Below are 19,810 nucleotides of genomic sequence, written 5' to 3' on the forward strand. Positions count from 1 at the left end.
AACATAATTAATGCCTGAGGATGATCCCATCGGGCCATTCCAAAAGAGACAATTAGAACAAGCCTTTAGATCTCATAAGTAGGTCCAGAACAAGCCTTGAAAGTCAGTGAGAAGTGGGAAGGAAGGATGTCGGTCGTGATGGGACTTAAAATGCAATCACATTTCCCGTCACGGGAGACGGGTACGTGTGTGTGTGTATATAATATATATATATATATATATATATATATATATATATATATATATATATATATATATATATATATATATTGAGGAGGGGAGTGTAGTTAGAGGAAGGGAAACATCAACACCCTCATCTGATTGTGGAAATGTTTGCCAGGATGGTTATCCCTGGAGGGTATGATTGTTAGAAATAACTGTTTGGTGCTGTGTTAAGTCAATTCCTCTTTCCATTTTCATTTACGTTGCTTCCAAATTTGGTTTAGGTTTTGCAGTTTCCTTTGTTCAACTTTATTGATTTTCTGGTTGAAGTCTTCCATGAGCTTCATAATTGTACAGAAAAGTCTGACATTGTTTGTTTACCGAATTTATTCAATCCTTGCCAACTATCAAACTGTTTCTTTCTTTAATCTCTTCCATCCACAATCTCTTTGATTAAATAACCTTCCCTGCAAAGCCATCCACACTTTGTACTCCAAATACAGTGTTTTGTTGTTTTTTTTCAATCACTTTCAACACTATTTATGGAGAAACTTCCCCAATCATAGTCGGAACGTGAATGCCACTCTCAAACACAGTTTTTTCCATTTTCTATCTGTCTCGAGCAGAACGGATGTTTATTCCATATACTACCAGTATTTATCCCTTTCCACTGCTTAGCAATGTCTACTTATAACTTTTTATTTGTATCATTTGGAAGTCACTTTTTAAAAAAAATAAAAAGTGTAGGTTTGTGATTATCTTTCTGGGGCAGTTTATATGAAAAGCATCAAACATAAGTAAGTATTGTTTAGTGATATGTGAGTGATGGGTTAAGCCATATCTTTAACATTACGAAGTTCCGCACATGGCTTTGATGTTGAAGGGACATGATATAGTAAAATAGGTATCTGTGATTTTAATTTCTCCCTGAACAGAGATTTGCAAGAGTTGGATGATAATGCTCAACTTCCGCTGCTGTCGCTCATCACAGAAACTGTGGAAGGGATCTCGACTATCCGTGCTTTTCGGTAATGTGCACGATTGTCATCCAGCATGGTTATATGTTGATTCCACAAATGGAAGGCCGCTCTCACCACTGGATTATTTGTTAAGTGTCTGCACGTGAAAATGGAAGAAGATTTAACTCTGAACTATACATATTGCGATGTGCAGTGCCCTCATAAGTGGACCCAGTGACGTCAAATGTGTTATAATTGTTATATACTCAAGAAATTTGGATTTGAGATGAAAAGAAGAAATATGAGGCAAGAGTACATGTCAGCTTTTATTTCTTGGTACTTATTTGCATGTATGTTTTATAATTGTAGAACAACAACAATTTATGTTCAATCCCCCCATTTCCAGGAAGTTCAAGCATTGAAACAGATTAACTTAAAGTAAATTAAGATAGTATAATAGTTAGTATTTGGTAACATATCACTTGCATGCAATAATTGCATCGAGCTTGTGACCCAATGACATCACCAAACTATTGGTATCTTCCTTTGAGATGCTTTGCCAAGCCTTTACTGCAGCCATTTTCATTTATTGTTTGTTTTGGGGGAGTTCTGACTTCAGCTCCATTGGATTTAAATCAGGAGATTGACTTGCCCAGTCTAAAACCTTCTGCTTTTTCCCCTGATGAACTACTAGGTTGCGTTGGCAGTGTGTTTTGGGTCGTTGTCTTGCTGCATGGTGAAGCGCTGCCCAATGACTTTGGAGGCATTTTTTTGTACATAGGCAGACAAAATATTTCTCCACAGTTCCGCATTCATTCTGCTGCTGCCATCATTCGTTACATCATCAATAATGATGAGTGAGCCAGTTCCAGAAGCAGCCATGCAAGCCCAAGCCATGACACTACCTCCACCATACTTCACAGATGAGGTAGTATGCTTTGAATCATATGCAATTCCTTCCTTTCTCCACACTTTCACCTTTCTATCGCTTTGGTGACAGTATCTTTTTTGGTAAAGGTTTCATCTGCCCATAAAACGTTGTTCAGGAACTCGACTGGTTCACCTCTGTACGTCTTCGCAAATTATAATCTGGCTTTTCTGTATTTGATGCTGATGAGAGGTTTGCATCTTGTGGTGTAGCATTTGTAATTCTGCTGTCGAACTCTTCTGCGAATGGTCAATTGATACTTTCACTCCTGTACTCTGGAGGTTGTTGGTGATGTCACTCACAGTTGTTTTCCGGTTTTTTCTCACAGCTCTCATGATTTTTCTGTCATTAACTGCAGTTGTTTTCCTGAGCCGACCTGAATGTTTTCTATTGCTCAGTGGACTAGTGGTTTCTTTCCTTTTCAAGATATTCCAAATTGTTGTATTTGCTATGTCCAATATTTGTGCTGTGGTTCTAATTGAATTATTCTGTTCTTTCAGCTTCCATCTTGCTTGCTTTTCTTTCATAGACAGTTCTCTGGTTGTCATGGTGGTTTATTCCTCCTGACTCCAAAGGCAAAAGTTGAGGCTAAAACCAAGACGAGACATTCACAGCTCTTTTGTGCAAACAAACAGTGCAACAAGCATCACCTGAGCCACAACAAACACCTGTCTGTCATTTGTTCCAAAACTTACGCTTACCTAAAATGGGGGCACTGACCATAAAAATTCCTATTGTTCTCCAAGGGTAAAACATATATGCATAGAAATCCCAATAAATAAAAGTATCCCTTCTTTAGTATTGCCTCATATTCATCGTTTCATCTCAAAATCCAAATTTCATGAGTGTATAGCAATAATAACACATTTGACTTCACTGTTCCAATAATTATGGAGGACACTGTATGTCTCGTTGAACAGCGATGAGGAATCGCAAAGTGCAAAGACTGTCCAAATTAACAAAAAGAGAAACAACTTCACTAACCTGACTGTGGGCCTGATAGTCCGGATGTCAAACACCATTTTTCAAGATGACCTTGCATTAGGGTCCGCACAATGTTTTTCTGCATTTTTGGGATCACCAGACTATCTGAATGAATATTCCGATTGATGCCACTCTGGCACCCTTGAGCATTTTTGTAGAAACTTATTAATATGCAAATTAGCAGTGGCCATTGTCGAAATTACTATTTTTCTTAATATCCCCAAAAGTAAGCATCCATATAGCCTGGTTGAGGTGTCTAAACCCATGTTTTTGGGTCACTGGTCATGATAAACCCACTTAAATTTTAATAACATTTAAATTTAGCTCATTAATATGCAAATTAGCAGTCACCATTATCAAAATAACACTTTTTCTTAATATCTCCAGAAGTAAGCATCCAAACAGCCTGGTTGAGTTGTCCAAACCCATGTTTTTAGGGTCACTGGTCATGATAAACCTACTTACAATTTGATAACATTGAGATTTAGCTCATTAATATGCAAATTAGCAGTGGCCATTATTGAAAATGTAGATAAATAGACATATAGATAGAAAAAAACCACTTCAGTCTGTGAATACAGATCACTTTATTACTCATAGAGATTCAACAATTCAACGGTATGCAATGAAAGCAGCTAACAACATGAACAAAAGAAGACATTCCTGTGTAAATCAAATGTTCATATATATATATATATATATATATATATATATATATATATATATATATATATATATATATATATATATATATATATATATATATATATATATATATATATATATATATACTGCAACAGGTTTGTAAACCTTATGAAGGCTACATCAGTGCTTGGTGTCTCATTCAGTGTCAGAGTCATCATCAAGGGAAAATGCAGCAGCTGTCTTGATGCGCTCATTCCTGCAGCCAGTATCTCCATGGCACGTACAGAAAACTGTACTGGGTAAATCGCTCAGGATAAACCCATTTAACATTAACAGCCACTCGATACAGCTGTTGGTCATTTGTGAAGATGGTTACGGTTTGTCCACACTCTGCGGTCAAGCGTTTTCTCTCCTCCATTGCTGTAAACATCGTGTCCGGATCAGCTGGATCCTTATCTATGAGTGGTGTATAAATGGCCCTCGTTGCAGGTTGGATGGATTGTCCTTGCTCTCTGCAGAGCTTCGTATTAAAGCCACCAAACTCTGGTGTGTTCTGATCAGAAGTGATTTGCTTCAGAAAAGAGAAATCCATATCTTGAACTCTCCTAAGTTGTATAGCTTGATGAGCCAATATGCGGAGAGGTAACACCACACGTGTGGCTTCTTCAACTGGCATCACTGGTTTCTCAGGTGCCTTGTACCTTTGAACCAAAATGTCTTCTGTCACAGGTGTCTTCATTTCATCACGGGTCAATCGTCTGATGATGGCTTTGATGTGGATTTTTTAAACCCACCGAGTTGTGATCGTTGTCCTCATGAAGGATTCTAACTGGCCGATTGTGGAATCCTATTTGACTTCAGACAGAGTTTAACGTTTGTCAGATTTGATTATAAAATCCTACAAAAACCCTATCGACACTGATAAAACTGATGTCCACACAAGTCCTTCCTTGTGAAACAATTTATTTCCTAATTATACACCATATACTTCTCACCCTTGTACAATGAACTTAAGAATCCCCATTTGTTTGCAATATTATTTGGTTCTATTTCATTTATTCTTACTTTAGTTAACAGTTAGACCAACCCGATTCAATTAACTTCTACATTACATCAGAGAGTTTTATTCTAACTTGGTACTTGGTCAGTTCTAAGGAGTACAAGCCACTGAGAAACTATACTTCCTCACGTGCTCGCACTGAGAACAATGTGCCTTTCAAAACATTTTATACTTCCATGAGAGAGGTTGGGGGATATTCACCCAGACTGTAGACGTGTCTTTTAGACAAAAAGCCACTTCGTACATTTTCTAAGCAAAGGTTCATTTATCAGCTCGGTCACTCTGCTCCAGAACAACACATTTCTTATCATTTAGGGCAAAAGTCTTTTGGCCAGAAATGACAGCCAATTCAATTTGCAGCATAAAAGTTACATTTCTGAAACTCCATTTGTTACAATTTAAAATACATTCATATAAATTTTTCCCCCACAGCTTCATCTTCAGATGTGGAAGATATCTCTTGATCTTTTATGGTAAGTAGTACTGCAAGAGAATGTGTTGAAACGAGTCCATTCTAGGATGAAATATTTGTGTCGAAGTTGTCAGCAACAACCTGAACGAGGCCACATTCAGCATTGGTGGTTCCCCTAACCCTGGAGTGAACAGTTGCAGCCTTTGCTGCTGATCCCTTGAAATGCTGAAACTCATCATAGGAACAGGTCACACGATAGTTGTACAACTGCTCGATGAGGCTTTTACGACTGACTAGAACTCCCAGTGCTATTTGGAGTGTAGTTGGTCGATTGGTGTTCATATTCGTTATGATGTTTCCTATCAGAGCTCCTGGAAGTGTGCAGTCCAGTTTAGCTGATATTTTGTAGAGTAGCAATTGAAGGGTTGAACTCACTGCTTCATTAGCAATATCTATATTAATTCTAGTCTGATAGGAACTGGGGTCGGACAACAACTGCTTAGATTCCTGTGCAACCTTCTTGGCAATTCGTTCTATGGAAACATCAATGGCGTCATCTTCATCTGATGCTACTAAGTTGATCGCAGTAGACGCTCTGCTGCGAAACAAGATTAAACTAGCGACACCTTCACCAGACAGAACCAGAAGCTCAGAGCCAAGTATATCCAACAATTTGGATAACAGGGTTTGTCGAGAGTATAGCTTTCCTCCATGATCCTTGTACATATTGTAGACTTCCACTAAATTCCAAATGTGCAACATGTCGTTTTTCATCGATAGGATGGTAGAACTGACAGCTGACTCAATGTCCTGAGTTTCTCTGCCACTGTGTGCTGCTGCTGCTGCAACAGAACGGGGTGCCATGAAGGACTTTATGCAGTCATCGTGATATCTCGCATCAGCAGCATGAAGATCGCTGATTGCGCCCATTAATAGTATCTTGATCTGGCGTCCTTCATTCTGGCGGGAATCGATAACATCGAGAATAGTTTGTTTGAAAGTTGTCCGATCAACACGATCTGCAGTCCTACAAAGGAGAACTCGCCACCAACGATTAGGATTCTTCTTATCAAAGTCCATGATGCACTTTTCTCTGCAAAAAATGCAATGTTCTTTAAAGTCAAATACTGTCGTCTTTGAACGGCGGCTTCTTTTGCTTGTTGAAGCATCTTCCAAGCAAACATTACTCATTCGTTTCAAGTGTCTTTCTATGTGTGGGTGTGATGTGTACGTTGACACACAGTTTCTATGGCATTTGAGCTCGATAGATTCGTCTGCCTGTCATCTCTCTTCAAGCTCTTCATGTATACCATCTTGTCTTGCTTTGCTTGACCGGATGATGCTTCACACTCTGTCTGGACCAACTGTTACCACAGGTTTTCCAGCTTCAGTTACATCGCAGGGACTGAAGAAACAGTCTCCCATGGTGATGGAGCCTCACCCTGTAACAATAAAGGTAATTATAAACATCAGTAAACATTTAATTTCTTTGTTCGTATTTTTAAAAATTCTCACGAAAGAGGTTCCACCCTGTGTAGTTTTAAAAATCAAAAAAATACACAGTTGCTTTCAGACAGATCATGTTAAATAACAAAAAAAAAAAAAAAATTGTTTGCAAATAAATTGATGATCATTCTACTGTATCAGAAGACATTACTCTTACGTAAAACTCAGTTCTCCATGTTTCCTTCATTACATTACAAGCCTCAACTGACTTGATCAGAAACAGTTCATGCTGTTGATCTTCTGAGGTCAGCCATTTCTTCACAACTGGACTGGGGATGAACGGCTCTGCGCAAGTTATTTTCAAACAGTTTTGTTGTTGTATAACTGTTCTGCAAAAACGCCGATCGGCACCGCCAAATTCAGGGGGTAGGGTTATGATAATTTGTATATTAATGAGCTAAATTTCAATGTTATCAAATTGTAAGTGGGTTTATCATGACCAGTGACCCTAAAAACATGGGTTTGGACACCTCAACCAGGCTGTTTGGATGCTTACTTCTGGAGCTATTAAGAAAAATAGTCATTTTGACAAATGGCCACCGCTAATTTGCATATTAATGGATTTCTACAAAAATGCTCAAGGGTGCCAGAGTGGCATCAATCGGAATATTCATTCAGATGGTCTGGTGATCACAAAAATGCAGAAAAACATTGTGCGGACCATAATGCACGCTTTTCTGGCCAACACTCGGAGTAGAGCACAATAATTCTTCCCACATATCTCAGTTAACTATTCATCACAAATAATTACGTTGTAATCCAGCAATGCCAACCCTCCCGATTTCATCGGGAGGCTTCCGAAAATTCACCCAAACTCCCGCCCTTACGATCACTATCCTTATCCTCCCGAAATTTTGATATTTTTGCACTGTTCACTAATCAGAATGTACTAGTATGAGAATTGAATGAAAAGCATCGTCTGCTACGTATAGCATGTGGTAACTCCATAACGTTCGCTGCTACCAAATTGTACGTAAAAAAATGCAAATTCAAATGAGGAGCAGCGAAACATTGGGTCTGGATCTCGCTTAGGCGATCATGCACTGAGATTTAGTGCATGCGGTATGTGTGCAATACAGTGCATGCGGTATGTATGCACAGTGTATATGCATGCGATACGCTCACTGCATGCAGCTGGGCCCGTACCAGCCCGGCGGTCGCGACCACCGTGCGGTGTTTAACAGCCGCTAGAGTTCTACGAGTCGCGCTGCAGCTGTGGAACATCGACTTCGAAGTTACCGATGCTTCAAGCCCTCGATGTTGATTACGAAATGGCAGAAAAGAAGCTTACGAAGACCAAGAAATGGTCTCAGAAGTACAAGACCGAATACAGTCTCCAATACCCGTGTATTCGAAAGTCTGAAAGAGGAATTCATCATGCGTATTGTACAGTATGCAGCGTTGATATTTCAGTTGAGCACGGAGGTCGCGATGATATTCGGAAGCACGTTGGAAGCAAACGGCACACAGACATTGCAAAGGAGAGATCTTCGAGCACGAGTACCGGTACACTTCTGAATTATTTCACCAAACAAGGGACAAGCGAGGAAGAGGATGTTACCCGAGCGGAACTTCTCTTTAGTGGATTTATTGTGGAACATAACTTGCCCATATCAGTCTCAGATCATGCTGGACCTCTATTTCAAAAGATGTTTCCAGATTCAAAAGTTGCTTCAAAGTATGGATGTGCAAGAACAAAAACTTGCAAGATGTGCAAGATGTGCAAGAACAAAAAAAAAAAAAAAAAAAAAAAACAAGAACAAAAAGCAAGAAAAAAAAAGAAAAAAAAAAAGAACAAAAAAAAAAAAGAACAAGAACAAAGAAGAAAAAAAGAACACTGGTCAACAATTTTTTACTTTCTGAATGTTGTCTAGATTTCTACAAGTGAATTAGGGTATTCTGGCACTGCTGAATCAGGAAATGGCATCCGTTTCTCTCCATCAGGTCAGGTTTTTGTGCTAAGTTGATTTGAAAAAAATCAGATCTTGTGACAAAATCAATTACATTTTTGTGGCATTATCAGCTGATTTTTGTCAACACATCATCCTAAACATGTTTTTAAGAAAAAAAATGTTTTGCCAACAACATTTATTGATTACATGATAGAAACATCGATTACTGTCATCTGAATGGTGGGCATTGATAAAGGTAAGTACAAGTAAATTGCATGTTGCGTCACCACTGTTCAAACTTCAGGGCTTGAACTTCCGTTTCTTCGAACTCCTGGAATGTTCAGCGGCAGGGAGGTCTCTCTTCAGATTCCAACAGTAGTCAGCCATCATGACTGCGTCCCAGCGACCCTGATACCTGGTCTCCATCTCCTTCATGTCCTGATGGAATCTCTCCCCCTGCTCGTCACTCATTGAACCCAGGTTCTCAGGAAACCGGTTCATATGTGAAAATAGGTAGTGCATCTTGATGCTCATGTTGCAGTCCAGGTTTCTGAAAGCAGTCAGCATGTTGTTGACAAGTTCTGCGTAGTTTCTGGCCTTATTTGTTGCCAAGAAAGTTCTTCACTACCAAAACAAATGTATTCCACGCTTCCAGTTCCACTTCGTTCATTGAGTTTTGAACTCTGGATCTCCTGATGAGCTGACGGATCTGAGAACCATCAAAGATGCCAGCTTTCTCAACTTCTCCATGGTCAATCCTGGAAAAGCCTGGCACAAGTAAGTGAAGCAGTCACCATCTTTGTCCAGAGCCTTGGTGAACTGCTTGATTAAGCCGAGCTTGATGTGCAGCGGTGGGAAGAGTATTCTGTCTCTGTCCACCAGAGGGTCGTTGATGACGTTTCTTTCTTTGCATGGCACCAATTCCTCCCGCACAGGCCAGTCCTTCTTCGTGTAATGCTGAGCACGGTCCCTACTATCCCACATGCACAGAAAACATGGGTACTTGGTGAAGCCAGACTGTTGTCCCAACAAAAAGTTCACCATCTTCAGGTCAACACAAATAAACCACTTATGCTGATCATAACCAATTTTCTCCAGCACGTACTTCACCGCTTCATACTTCTCCTTCAGTGTAGTCGAGTGAGCGATGGGTACAGAGGCAAACTGGTTGCCGTTGTGTAGCAGAACACATTTCAGTGATCGCTTGCTGCTGTCAATGAACAGTCTCCAATCTTTGGGTTCGTACTGTGGCACTCCAAGCTTGAGCAGAAGCGCATGTCATAAATTGGCGCATGTAGGTATTGTACATTCTTCAGAGTTCGTTATTTCAAGAAATACAACTTTTTTGTATCACATTATTACAAAATCTGCCCCATTAACTTTAGTTTTGATCCACGAACTTTATGCTTTGCCTCACCAATTTTTGGAAGATTTTGAGGTTTTATGACTTCAAACTGATCCCTTTTCGACATAATCACCTAGAACTATCGTACCTGAATACTTCTTGTCATTAAAATAATTATTTCCAATCAAAACAATTATTTGACATGACATTTTACCCCCACCAACTTCTTCTAAAATGCTCCACACATGCGTACATGTGAACAAATATGTAAAAAACGACATGTGGCCATATCTCAAAAACTTGACCTGATTGAACAAAACTAATGTGAGTTTTGGATTCAGCGCATCAGATCCGTCCTAAATCAGCTTAAAAATGCAGACAACAAATTTGTTGTTGACCAGTGTAATTGGTGAGTTGTCAAATGTTACTGCTTCATCTATTGCCGATATTGCTAGACTAGCTCCATTTAGCCTAGCTACAGACGGTAGCAATGACAGTGGTGAGGCCCAGCTATATCCTGTCCTGATTTCGTACTATGACAACAGTGCTGGGATTGTGAAGCAAGGTTTGCTAAGTTTGCCTGTGTGCAAACAAGATTCCACTGGAGAAAACATTTTCAAACTGCTTGATCATGAGTTCAGTGACAGGAAAATTCCGTGAAATTGTGTTTCCTTTTGTGCTGATAATGCCTCTGTCATGGTGGGCAAGCACAAAGGAGTCGCTGCTTATATCCACAAACAAAATCCAGAGTGCTACATCATGGGATGCCCTTGCCATATGATGCACAATACGGCCAAGAAGGCGGCTCAGGCCTTCCCCATTGAATTAGATGACTTTCTCATCGATATTTACTACTACTTGGACAAAAGTAGTAAACGCGTCCAAAGGAGTGAAAGCACTGCAAGAACTCTGTGATGCCCCGACACACAAGATTCTGAAGCATGTAGCAACAAGGTGGCTGTCCCTTGGTCAGTGCCTAGACAGGCTGATTGAACAGTGGGGAGCCACTTCGCCTCTTCTTCAAAGAAGAAGTCCGAAGAAAAAATGCAACCAACTGTAGCCAAGACTCTAACAACGAGCAAGAAGGACGGCACTGTATCTACTGCCAGTACTGGCACTGCAGGATCAAGCACTAGTGGAGCAGCATTCACCACTACCACTGCAGTATCTGCTGCGAAGAAGACAGCAGGGACAGCACCAAAACCAATGCTGAGAGCAGGTAGCATCACCGGCCCTTCATCACGTTCATCTACAAAGCAGATCCCTTCAGAGTCGAGAAAGACTGTGATAGTCCCATCTACAGGCAAAGAAGGACCCAAGTTAAGTTCTGCTTTTGCCAAATCACTTGACAGAAGCTCAGCAAAACCTTCGAATCAGAGGTCTTCTTCCTTGGCTGCACCTACCTCAAGCTCTCTCCTCAAACGTAAAATTGGATCTGGTACTACGAGTCTGACCTCTTCTGCTGGCAGTAAACGCAAGTGTGATCTCCCTGCGGCTAAGTGTACTACGAGTTCTACAACTAAAGCGCATCTTCCTCAAACACTGTGCAGGAATCTAGAGAAAAACGTGTCAACAGGATGTTCTTGTCTCCACAAACAAAACTCTATTGTTTCTTCCTTCGATATGCTAACAAGCTTTTTGAGAAGGGGAATCTTCTGCTCCAAAGAGACGAACCCTGTATTCATCTCCTGATCTTGGTCTTCTGGTCTTCTGAATTGAATGGTCTTCTGAAAGATATCTTCGTACGGTTTTTGAAACCATCGGTGTCATCGGTTGCTCTGGTACATGTGCCCTTCTCTGACCAGAAATCATCAGAAGAATGATGAGGACCTCATGATTGGGAACGATGCCAAACTGTATATAAGGGAACAAAAGGAGTCTCAAGAAATCCACCTTCACTCTTAGTGAGTCAGACATCAAGGTTTCTTCAGTGCAGTTCGCTCATATTATGTGAAAGCCTGCAATTACATCTTCAAAACCTGGCCGCTAGGTGATGAATTAGCCAAGCATGCTCAGGTGCTGGATGTTAAGCTACACCAAGAAGTGGGGTTTGACTGTGTGGAGTTTTTCATCAAGAAATTCCCCTGTCTGTTCAGTGGCGGTGATAGTGACATAGACAGTCTTGAGAGTGAATTCGCTCACTACCAGGCAGACGCCTCCATAGCTACAATTGCTACTGAGACAGTGAGAGTGGATGAGCAGTGGGATCGGAGTTTCACAGCTCACAGATCCCTGCACTGGTGCCAAGAAGTATCCTAATTTGAGCAAAGTGATGAAGGGAATCTTGGTCATTCCTCATTCGAACGCATCATGTGAGCGGGCACTCAGTCTTGTACGGAAGAATCATACTGAATTTCGTCCCAATTTGAGTGTCAAAACCCTGGAAGCTCTCTTAATTGAAAAACTAGCTCATAGCACCCCTTGCTACCAGAGAGAATACAGCAAAGACATAATCAGAAGGGCTAAAAGAGCCACACAGCTGTCACTCAGCAAAGCTGCCATGGAAAAAAGCAAGCAGCAGTAGTACCAGCCAGTAAGGTAAGAAAAATATTGCTTCTTTTGTGCTTTTTGTTAATCTTTGATTGTCCCCTAACTTACTAATATTAACATACATGTAACATTAAAAAGTGCACAATTTTCCCCTTTTTTTGTTCAAAAAGTGGGAATTCTTAACATGTTAAATGCTCCAAAATAGGGCTCAGAGGGCACTAGAGAGCGTCTAGAACCCCAGAGCTTCCAGGGCCCTAAGGCGGGCCATGGACCCCGGCGCAAGGGTCGAGCGCTCCGCGCTCGAGATGTGCGCTTGGCGCACATAATTTGGTGTCGGTTGAAAATCCTCCCTAATTCTGATTTCCAAAAGTTGGCATCTCTGGTAATCATTCATAATACAGCCTTTGTAGGCAGGTGGTTGCTCAAAGCAGTGAATAATGTCTACAGCCTTCACTCTATTTGAAATCCCATTGTCTTGACATGTTTAATATGGATAAGCTTCTCAAGGACTACCACATTTATACAGAAAATGAAAGATGTCTCTTAACCCCATAGACATGAGACCCGATTTCGACAACAAGCCTTTGAGAAGATTGACACAAACAACATTTCCTGCCTGTTCTTGTCTGCAGCCAACAGATGGCTGGAAGTTCGTGTGGTAAGGAAAAGCTATTCTAAATTGGTGAACAGCCTGTGTTGGCTTGCACATTCCCTCATGGTGCTCAATATAGTGCTCAACCCTCTCAGCATTACCTCCCTAGATGCACACATCAGAAAGAATGCCAAGGGGCATTCCAAAATAGCATTGTCATGTTTTTATTTGTTGCATACTGTATGTGGTTTTATATTTGCTTTGGATAATTTTTATTGCAGGGAAAATAAACTTGAGAAATAAAAACAAAGGGAAAGTATCGTGGTGAAAAGCAGGTTGGAGTGAGGACAGGAATTTTTTTTAAATGCATGGTACAAGAAGTAGAATACAATCTGCTATTCTGTGTCTAATTTTTCGATCGTTTTTTGAAATTTATTTATTTACTTGTATCGAAAGTCAAGGTTTATGGAAGAGTCGTAGTAGTAAATTGTGACTTATCACCAGCATGATTTTTCACGTTTACTGAAAGCAATCTCAACAACAGCTGTTGCAGTTGCCACTTCAGAATGTTATTCTTCAGCACACTTCAATCACATCCCTTTTGCTTTGCTTTGCTTTCCTTTACTGTACATCTGCTGAGTGCTCTTGAAAATCGGGAACAACGAATCCAATTCAGTGGGTAAAGTTTCAATACAAAGGCTGTTTTAGTTTCTTCTTTGAGTGGAATTATAGCATGCTGATATGTTCCTTGTTGTAGGACTATGTGGGTGCTTGCATCGTTCTTGCATCTGCACTTGCCTCCATAACTCGGTCTCTCTACTATGGGCTCTCTTCAGGCCTTGTGGGACTCGGCCTAGCTTACTCCCTAATGGTAAGTGTGTGACCTACTCACTCACACTTGCTGTGTCTTGTGACTAGATGATGCAAATGCAATATTGAAAGCTCATCGTTTATAAAATTTTGGGATTGTTTATAAAATAAATACCCTTTTTGTCAACTTTGACAATGTTTACAAGCTATTCTAATTAAGCCACTTAATTCCTTCGTTTGGATGCAATGGATAAGGCTGTGATAAATCTAGAACCATGAAAGAGGCACTGTTAACTATATTTTGCAGGGGGTATTATGTTATGGATAAATTATGGATGTAGATGGATATTTCTGAATTAAATGAAATTAAAAGGAAGCATAATACCATTCATACTGTAATATGATTTTAGAGGTTGTTACACTACCATAACATCAGCTCTCATCCACAACCTCATTTTTTGTTCCCTCTCATTCGCACAACTCCATTTCCCTTTTCTTAGGTCATGGCAACGGCTACTGTAGTTCATACAGATATTTCAGAGGAAGCTTTGGGCAGATGCTATCATGTTTATTTTCCTGGTCAATCAACATGGAATGAATACATATCATTTGTATTTCTTCTTTGGTAAAGCTTTCTCCAGCAGCACAAATATCGAATTGTGAAAATGCATGCCCAAAACCCAAATACAAGCTCCTCTGTGAGTCCTTAGATAATCGGACAAAATATTATAATCGTTAACTGTAAATTTTTTTACAATATACTCATTATGTGTGCATGTCCAGCAAAGAGTAAATAATACTGAAAGGCAAACAAAAGGCAGGTTTAATACTGGGGATTTATTGCTGGACCATGGGCTCAAATTTTCTCTCTCAATGGGTTAATATACCATCTGTGGTATGATGTTGGAAGGGACAAGGTTTGGGCCCTGTACCCCCTCCTCTCTTCCCCTCTCCTCCCCTCCAGGATGCAGCAATACAATTTGACTCACGTACCTTACATGTACGAAGCGACCAAACAATTTCTACAGCCAGCAGCTATGAGTGAGCTAACAATTAAATACCCTGTTAAAATCACTCATTAAACGTTATCTTTGCTCCAAGTTCCATTTTCACCCAGAAAATAATTTCAGTTGAACTCCAACTAACACACCAATGTAGTTTCAATAACTTTTTTTGTATTGATATACATAATGTTTAAATGCAGTTGATCTTATTATTTGATGGACATATTAAAGATCCCATGGTGTCTTTTGCGAAAAGTAGGTGAGTTATTGTGGAACCATGAACAAATTACAAATTCTTCCACCTTCAACTGACCAGCGAGTTCATGAAAGACTTACACCAAAAGCATTCCCTGGCCAACTCCACAAGAACGTGGGAATAATTGAGGCCGTAAAAGAAGTATTAGATACAGTGGATCTTACAGATTTCCCAAATGGCCAAACACGTTGTAAATAACAAGAAATTTCATTGAGCTTATGTCTTATATCTAGATGTTATTGACAAGGTTTAGAATCAAGGACAAAGATTAAAATTCACAAAAAGTCCATATTTTGTTACTATATTCAGAATGCAGATATTCATTAGAAAAAGATTGAAAAGCAACATCATGATGTGAAAATTACACCTCAAATCAATCGGATTACCAAATTTTCATCTGTTACCTGATTAATTAGAATACTCAACATCAGTAATAATTGGGAGATAACAAATAACGATACATTTTGATTTTGTAAGAGTGAGATAAATTTAAGTAGGTTTGCTTTTTAGTATTATTTCCCTTTTTGGCAAGTACTCGATATATGATGAGTGGCAAGTATGTTTTGGCAAGTATATACAGTACTGTGTGTGTGTGTATGTATATATATATATATATATATATATATATATATATATATATATATATATATATATATATATATATATATATATATATATATATATATATATATATATATATATATTGCTTTTTTAACAAAAGTGGAAGTATGTGTTGTACCCCCAACTTGAGGCTTTAATCCTGAAGTGGACTGAAAACGGGTTGATGTGACTGAATTAATAAATGAATAAATATAATTATCAATTAAAGAAAACTTTTATTGCATAAATATATCCAATTAAATTTCCCATATATTTACTTCCCCCACCAAAGGTGAACAGAGGCTATGTTTTCATCCCTGGTCTGCCTGTCCATCTGTCTATTTGTGAGCAGCATATCTCAAAATGTTATTGAAGTATTTGGGCTAAATTTGGTGGGCAGGTTGGGTGTATGACAAGGACAAACTGATTTGATTGTGGTGAAAATGTGGATCCGGATCTGGATGCGAGATTTTTTTATTTTTCAAGTGATTCTCCACCCTTGAGAAATGGGGCCAAAAACAAGATATAGCATGACTACCAGAGCCGAACCATCGCTTCGCTGAAGGACCAATTATTAATCCTGTTTTCCAAATTTACCAGTGCATAGAGTTCTATAACCCCTCCCTGCCACCCTCTCCCTGTCCTCATGCCCTCCCCTTTTTTGGCCCCCTGCTCATCCTGATGTCTCTTACAACTAGAAATGTCTCACACATGATGACAGTCTTTTATAGGCCCCTCCGTTGGGAGTGGGGGGGGGGGTGGGTGAAGGGAAGAAGGGCAAATTTACCAGTGCAAAGAGAGATCTTTAACCTCAGCATTGCCCAGATAAAAAGGGAAATTGTAATACCCTCGAACACCTCTAGGTGGCACTACATGGTACATATTTACATCCAGAATTTAGCCCCCCAACCACCCCCGCAACCCAAGTTGATACTGCGACTACATAGCCTGTGTCACCCCCCACACAAAGTTGCATTATATATAAATATATATATATATATATGTATTCATATATATATATATAACGAATGTATATATATATATATATATATATATATATATATATATATATATATATATATATATATATATATATATATATATATTTTGGTTCACGAAAAAATATTTTCACAAAAAATATAAGTGACCACTATATTCGTTATTGTTGTCTGTCTGTCTGTCTGTCTCTCTGTCTGTCCCGAGCATAGCTCCGTGGGTTTTGATCCGATCCTGATGAAATTTTGGTGGGAGGTTTATCTCATGATCTAGTTGTGTTTTCCTGAAAATGGGTGTGGTCCGCCCATTATGGGCGGAGCCACGCCCAAAAAACATGTGTTTTTAGGGGGTAGCCGATTTCAATTTGCATCTTCTCCGAGGGGTTTTGTCAAATATGACAGAGGTTTTGGTATTTGGTTAGCCCAATGGCACCTGCATAGCCCCACGGAGCTCGATTTTTCATTTTCGTCCCAAGGTCAAGGTCACAAGGTCACAAACTTAGAAAATTGCGATTTTGACATAAAAAAAATTTCTTCTCCGAGGGGTTTGTCGAATCTGGCAGGGGTTTTTCAGGTTTTGGTTAGCCCAATGGCACCTGCATTGCCCCACAGAGCTCGATGTTTCATTTTCATCCCAAGGTCAAGGCCACAAGGTCACGGACTTAGAAAATTGCGAATTGTGTTTTTAGGGTGTAGGCGATTTCAATTTGCATCTTCTCCTAGGGGGTTTATCGAATCTGGCAGGGATTTCGGTATTTGGTTAGCCCAATGGCACCTGCATAGCCCCACGCAGCTCGATTTTTCATTTTCATCCCAAGGACAAAGTCGCGAACTTAGAAAATTGCGATTTTGACATAAAAATCCATCTTCTCCGAGGGGGTTGTCGAATCTGGCAGTGGTTTCGGTATTTAGTTAGCCCAATGGCACCTGCATAGCCCCACGGAGCTTGATTTTTCATTTTAGTCCCAAGGTCAAAGTCACAAGGTCACGAACTTAGAAAATTTCGAATTTTGACATAAAAATCAGACTACCGACGAAACTTTGAGAGCTCGGATGACAATATTTTTTATGCATAATCTTGAGGACATTCCCCACCTAAAGTCTTCAACCATTTTTCTCTATCTCGAACACCTTGCCCGTGGCACCCCCTTGAAGGTTGTTTTTACTCTGATTTCATCAAAGTATGGATAATCCGAGGAGTGTGAAATGCCATATAGCCTATATGACGTTATATTGTTCCTGGAATGTTCCAGAGGAAGTTTTGCACCAAAGGTCGTAATCCTTGACCTTTGACCTTTAAAGTTCACAAAGGTCAAATTTTCAAAGTTGTGGGAATCGAACCGGGTTTTCGACCTTCTTCGACGAACTAACTCCATTAAGCTATAGCACGTATCCTGTTTCCTTATTTTAATGTCCACAACATTGTTTTGGGATCTTTAAAGGTTATGCAAAGGTCAAATTTTTTAAGTTGTTGAACGAAACCGGGTTTTCGACATTTTGCAGCTAATAACCTGTCACTCGTACCACATGATGTTGATCATTTTTATAACTTGGTCAAACATTATCACATTGTCTCATCCTTGACTTCTGAAACAATCTACATCGTCAAATACCGCTCGTGAACCATCGTCGTCTTCAGACTTGTATATAGTTTTTATGTTTGTGAGGTCCACATATATATATATATATATATATATATATATATATATATATATATATATATATATATATATATATATATATATATATAATATATATTGTTACGTTTGTGGGGTAGATGGAGGAATCCCACAATGAAGATAGAATTGTGTGGTATGGGATAGTCCGTGGGCGAGTCGGAGACATCTCAATGTAAGTTAGGTCGTAAAAACTGTGAGCTTAAGATTGTTCATGTGTCACCACATGGGGGTGGTGCTGTATTAACTTGGTAAGGTTTAAGGCCAGTTTCTCCCAGTATGAGATTGCTCCCCTGTGACGTTTTCCCACGTTTTTGCATTTACGACACTGGCCAAAAAAAAGACTACATTTTACAACAACAAGAACAACAAAGGCCAACCCAGCTGCCGACGGAGTCCGAACACAATTGGCAGGCTAAACCCCACCCCCACGAACGGTAACCAGCAGGCCACGCCCCCCAGGCATATGATCGGTCACTGTGACACCAGAGGGAGGATTATCATGTGGAGACGGCAGTTAGAATACAGAGGGTCTCTTGCTTGTTTCTCCTCAACAAGGTCAAGAAGGCTGCATGATTCTCATTGTTCGTGTTGTGTGAATTTACTTGCGTGCTGGAGCAAGACACTAGCCATTGACTATTCGGCTGGGTCACAAAGTTTGTGCACTTTGGGAGGAGGATAAGAAGAGCGTGTCTCTCAGCAATAACTCGGCAGTCTCCTGTTGTATGCTCAAGGAAGAAAGTGGCACCATTTGTTGTGAGTGGACCTGGTGCTGTGAGAGGAATGGTGTGGCAATCTCGATCGTGAGAAGAAACTGGATGGCAGTTTGTGGGCCTTGTTGTTGAAGACTGTCCACTGAATTATCTCATGTATGTGACTGCAGAGAGCGACTTTGCCCCATTTTTGTGCGTTTCCCGTGCAGTGGATTTGAAGCTCGATGACTGTGAGGCGCCTACAAAGTCATCTCTGGCCACAAAGCTGAGTACCAGCGTAAAGGGAGGACTTTTTTTTTATCTTTCCACTTGTCTGTGTTTGTGACTGATTGGGCACGTCTCAAATTGGGATTTAGTTTTACCTCACTTTTCATTACTTCACACTTTGATTTATTTTCATTATCACTCGTTGAGTTGTGTTCATTATAAATCTTTGATTTATTTTTCATTAAACTACTATTTGTTGAATTTACTTGTGTTTGCCATTTCGTTGTGGGTTTGAGAATAAACCCATGTGTTTCCATTCTGATGAATGGTAAATTCTGGTAAATTCTGCAAACTAAACAACCCACACAGAAATTTGCGTGCCATTATTTCATTCAAATCTGTGCGCCAATTCCCAACCAGCACCTCACCTTACTCCCCACTTTGCTCACCAAATCTCACCACTTTGACCACAAATTCCTCCTGCACATAGGAAAAATATTCCCGCACCCCCTCATACTTCTGCATTGCTACAATTTGCCACTCTATTTCAAGGGGCACCGCACGATGCTCGACC

General features: G+C 39.9%; 2 protein-coding genes across 4 annotated transcripts in view; one reads left to right on the forward strand and one right to left on the reverse strand.

Moving 5' to 3' along the window:
• LOC147032818 (ATP-binding cassette sub-family C member 9-like) overlaps positions 1–19,810 on the forward strand; it is a 176,600-nt gene that overhangs the window by 113,469 nt on the left and 43,321 nt on the right. For both annotated transcript variants that reach the window (XM_085870690.1, XM_085870691.1), the window contains exons 17-19: positions 1,098–1,190; positions 12,939–13,041; positions 13,733–13,846. In XM_085870690.1, coding sequence (XP_085726816.1) covers positions 1,098–1,190; positions 12,939–13,041; positions 13,733–13,846 — 310 coding nt within the window. The remainder of the gene's footprint in view (positions 1–1,097; positions 1,191–12,938; positions 13,042–13,732; positions 13,847–19,810) is intronic.
• The window catches only part of LOC147032819 (uncharacterized), a 106,035-nt gene continuing 90,054 nt past the window's right edge, over positions 3,830–19,810 (reverse strand). Inside the window, exon 2 of one of the 2 annotated variants that reach the window (XM_085870697.1) lies at positions 3,830–6,592. In XM_085870697.1, the coding sequence (XP_085726823.1) occupies positions 5,253–6,341 (1,089 nt within the window). In that variant the 5' untranslated portion in view covers positions 6,342–6,592 and the 3' untranslated portion in view covers positions 3,830–5,252. The remainder of the gene's footprint in view (positions 6,593–19,810) is intronic. The other variant, XM_085870696.1, reaches the window with a different exon arrangement.

This window comes from Eptatretus burgeri, chromosome 2 (genome assembly GCF_056783735.1).
Source record: "Eptatretus burgeri isolate ZD-2024b chromosome 2, Ebu_testis_v1, whole genome shotgun sequence".
In the NCBI taxonomy this organism is placed as follows: domain Eukaryota; kingdom Metazoa; phylum Chordata; class Myxini; order Myxiniformes; family Myxinidae; genus Eptatretus; species Eptatretus burgeri.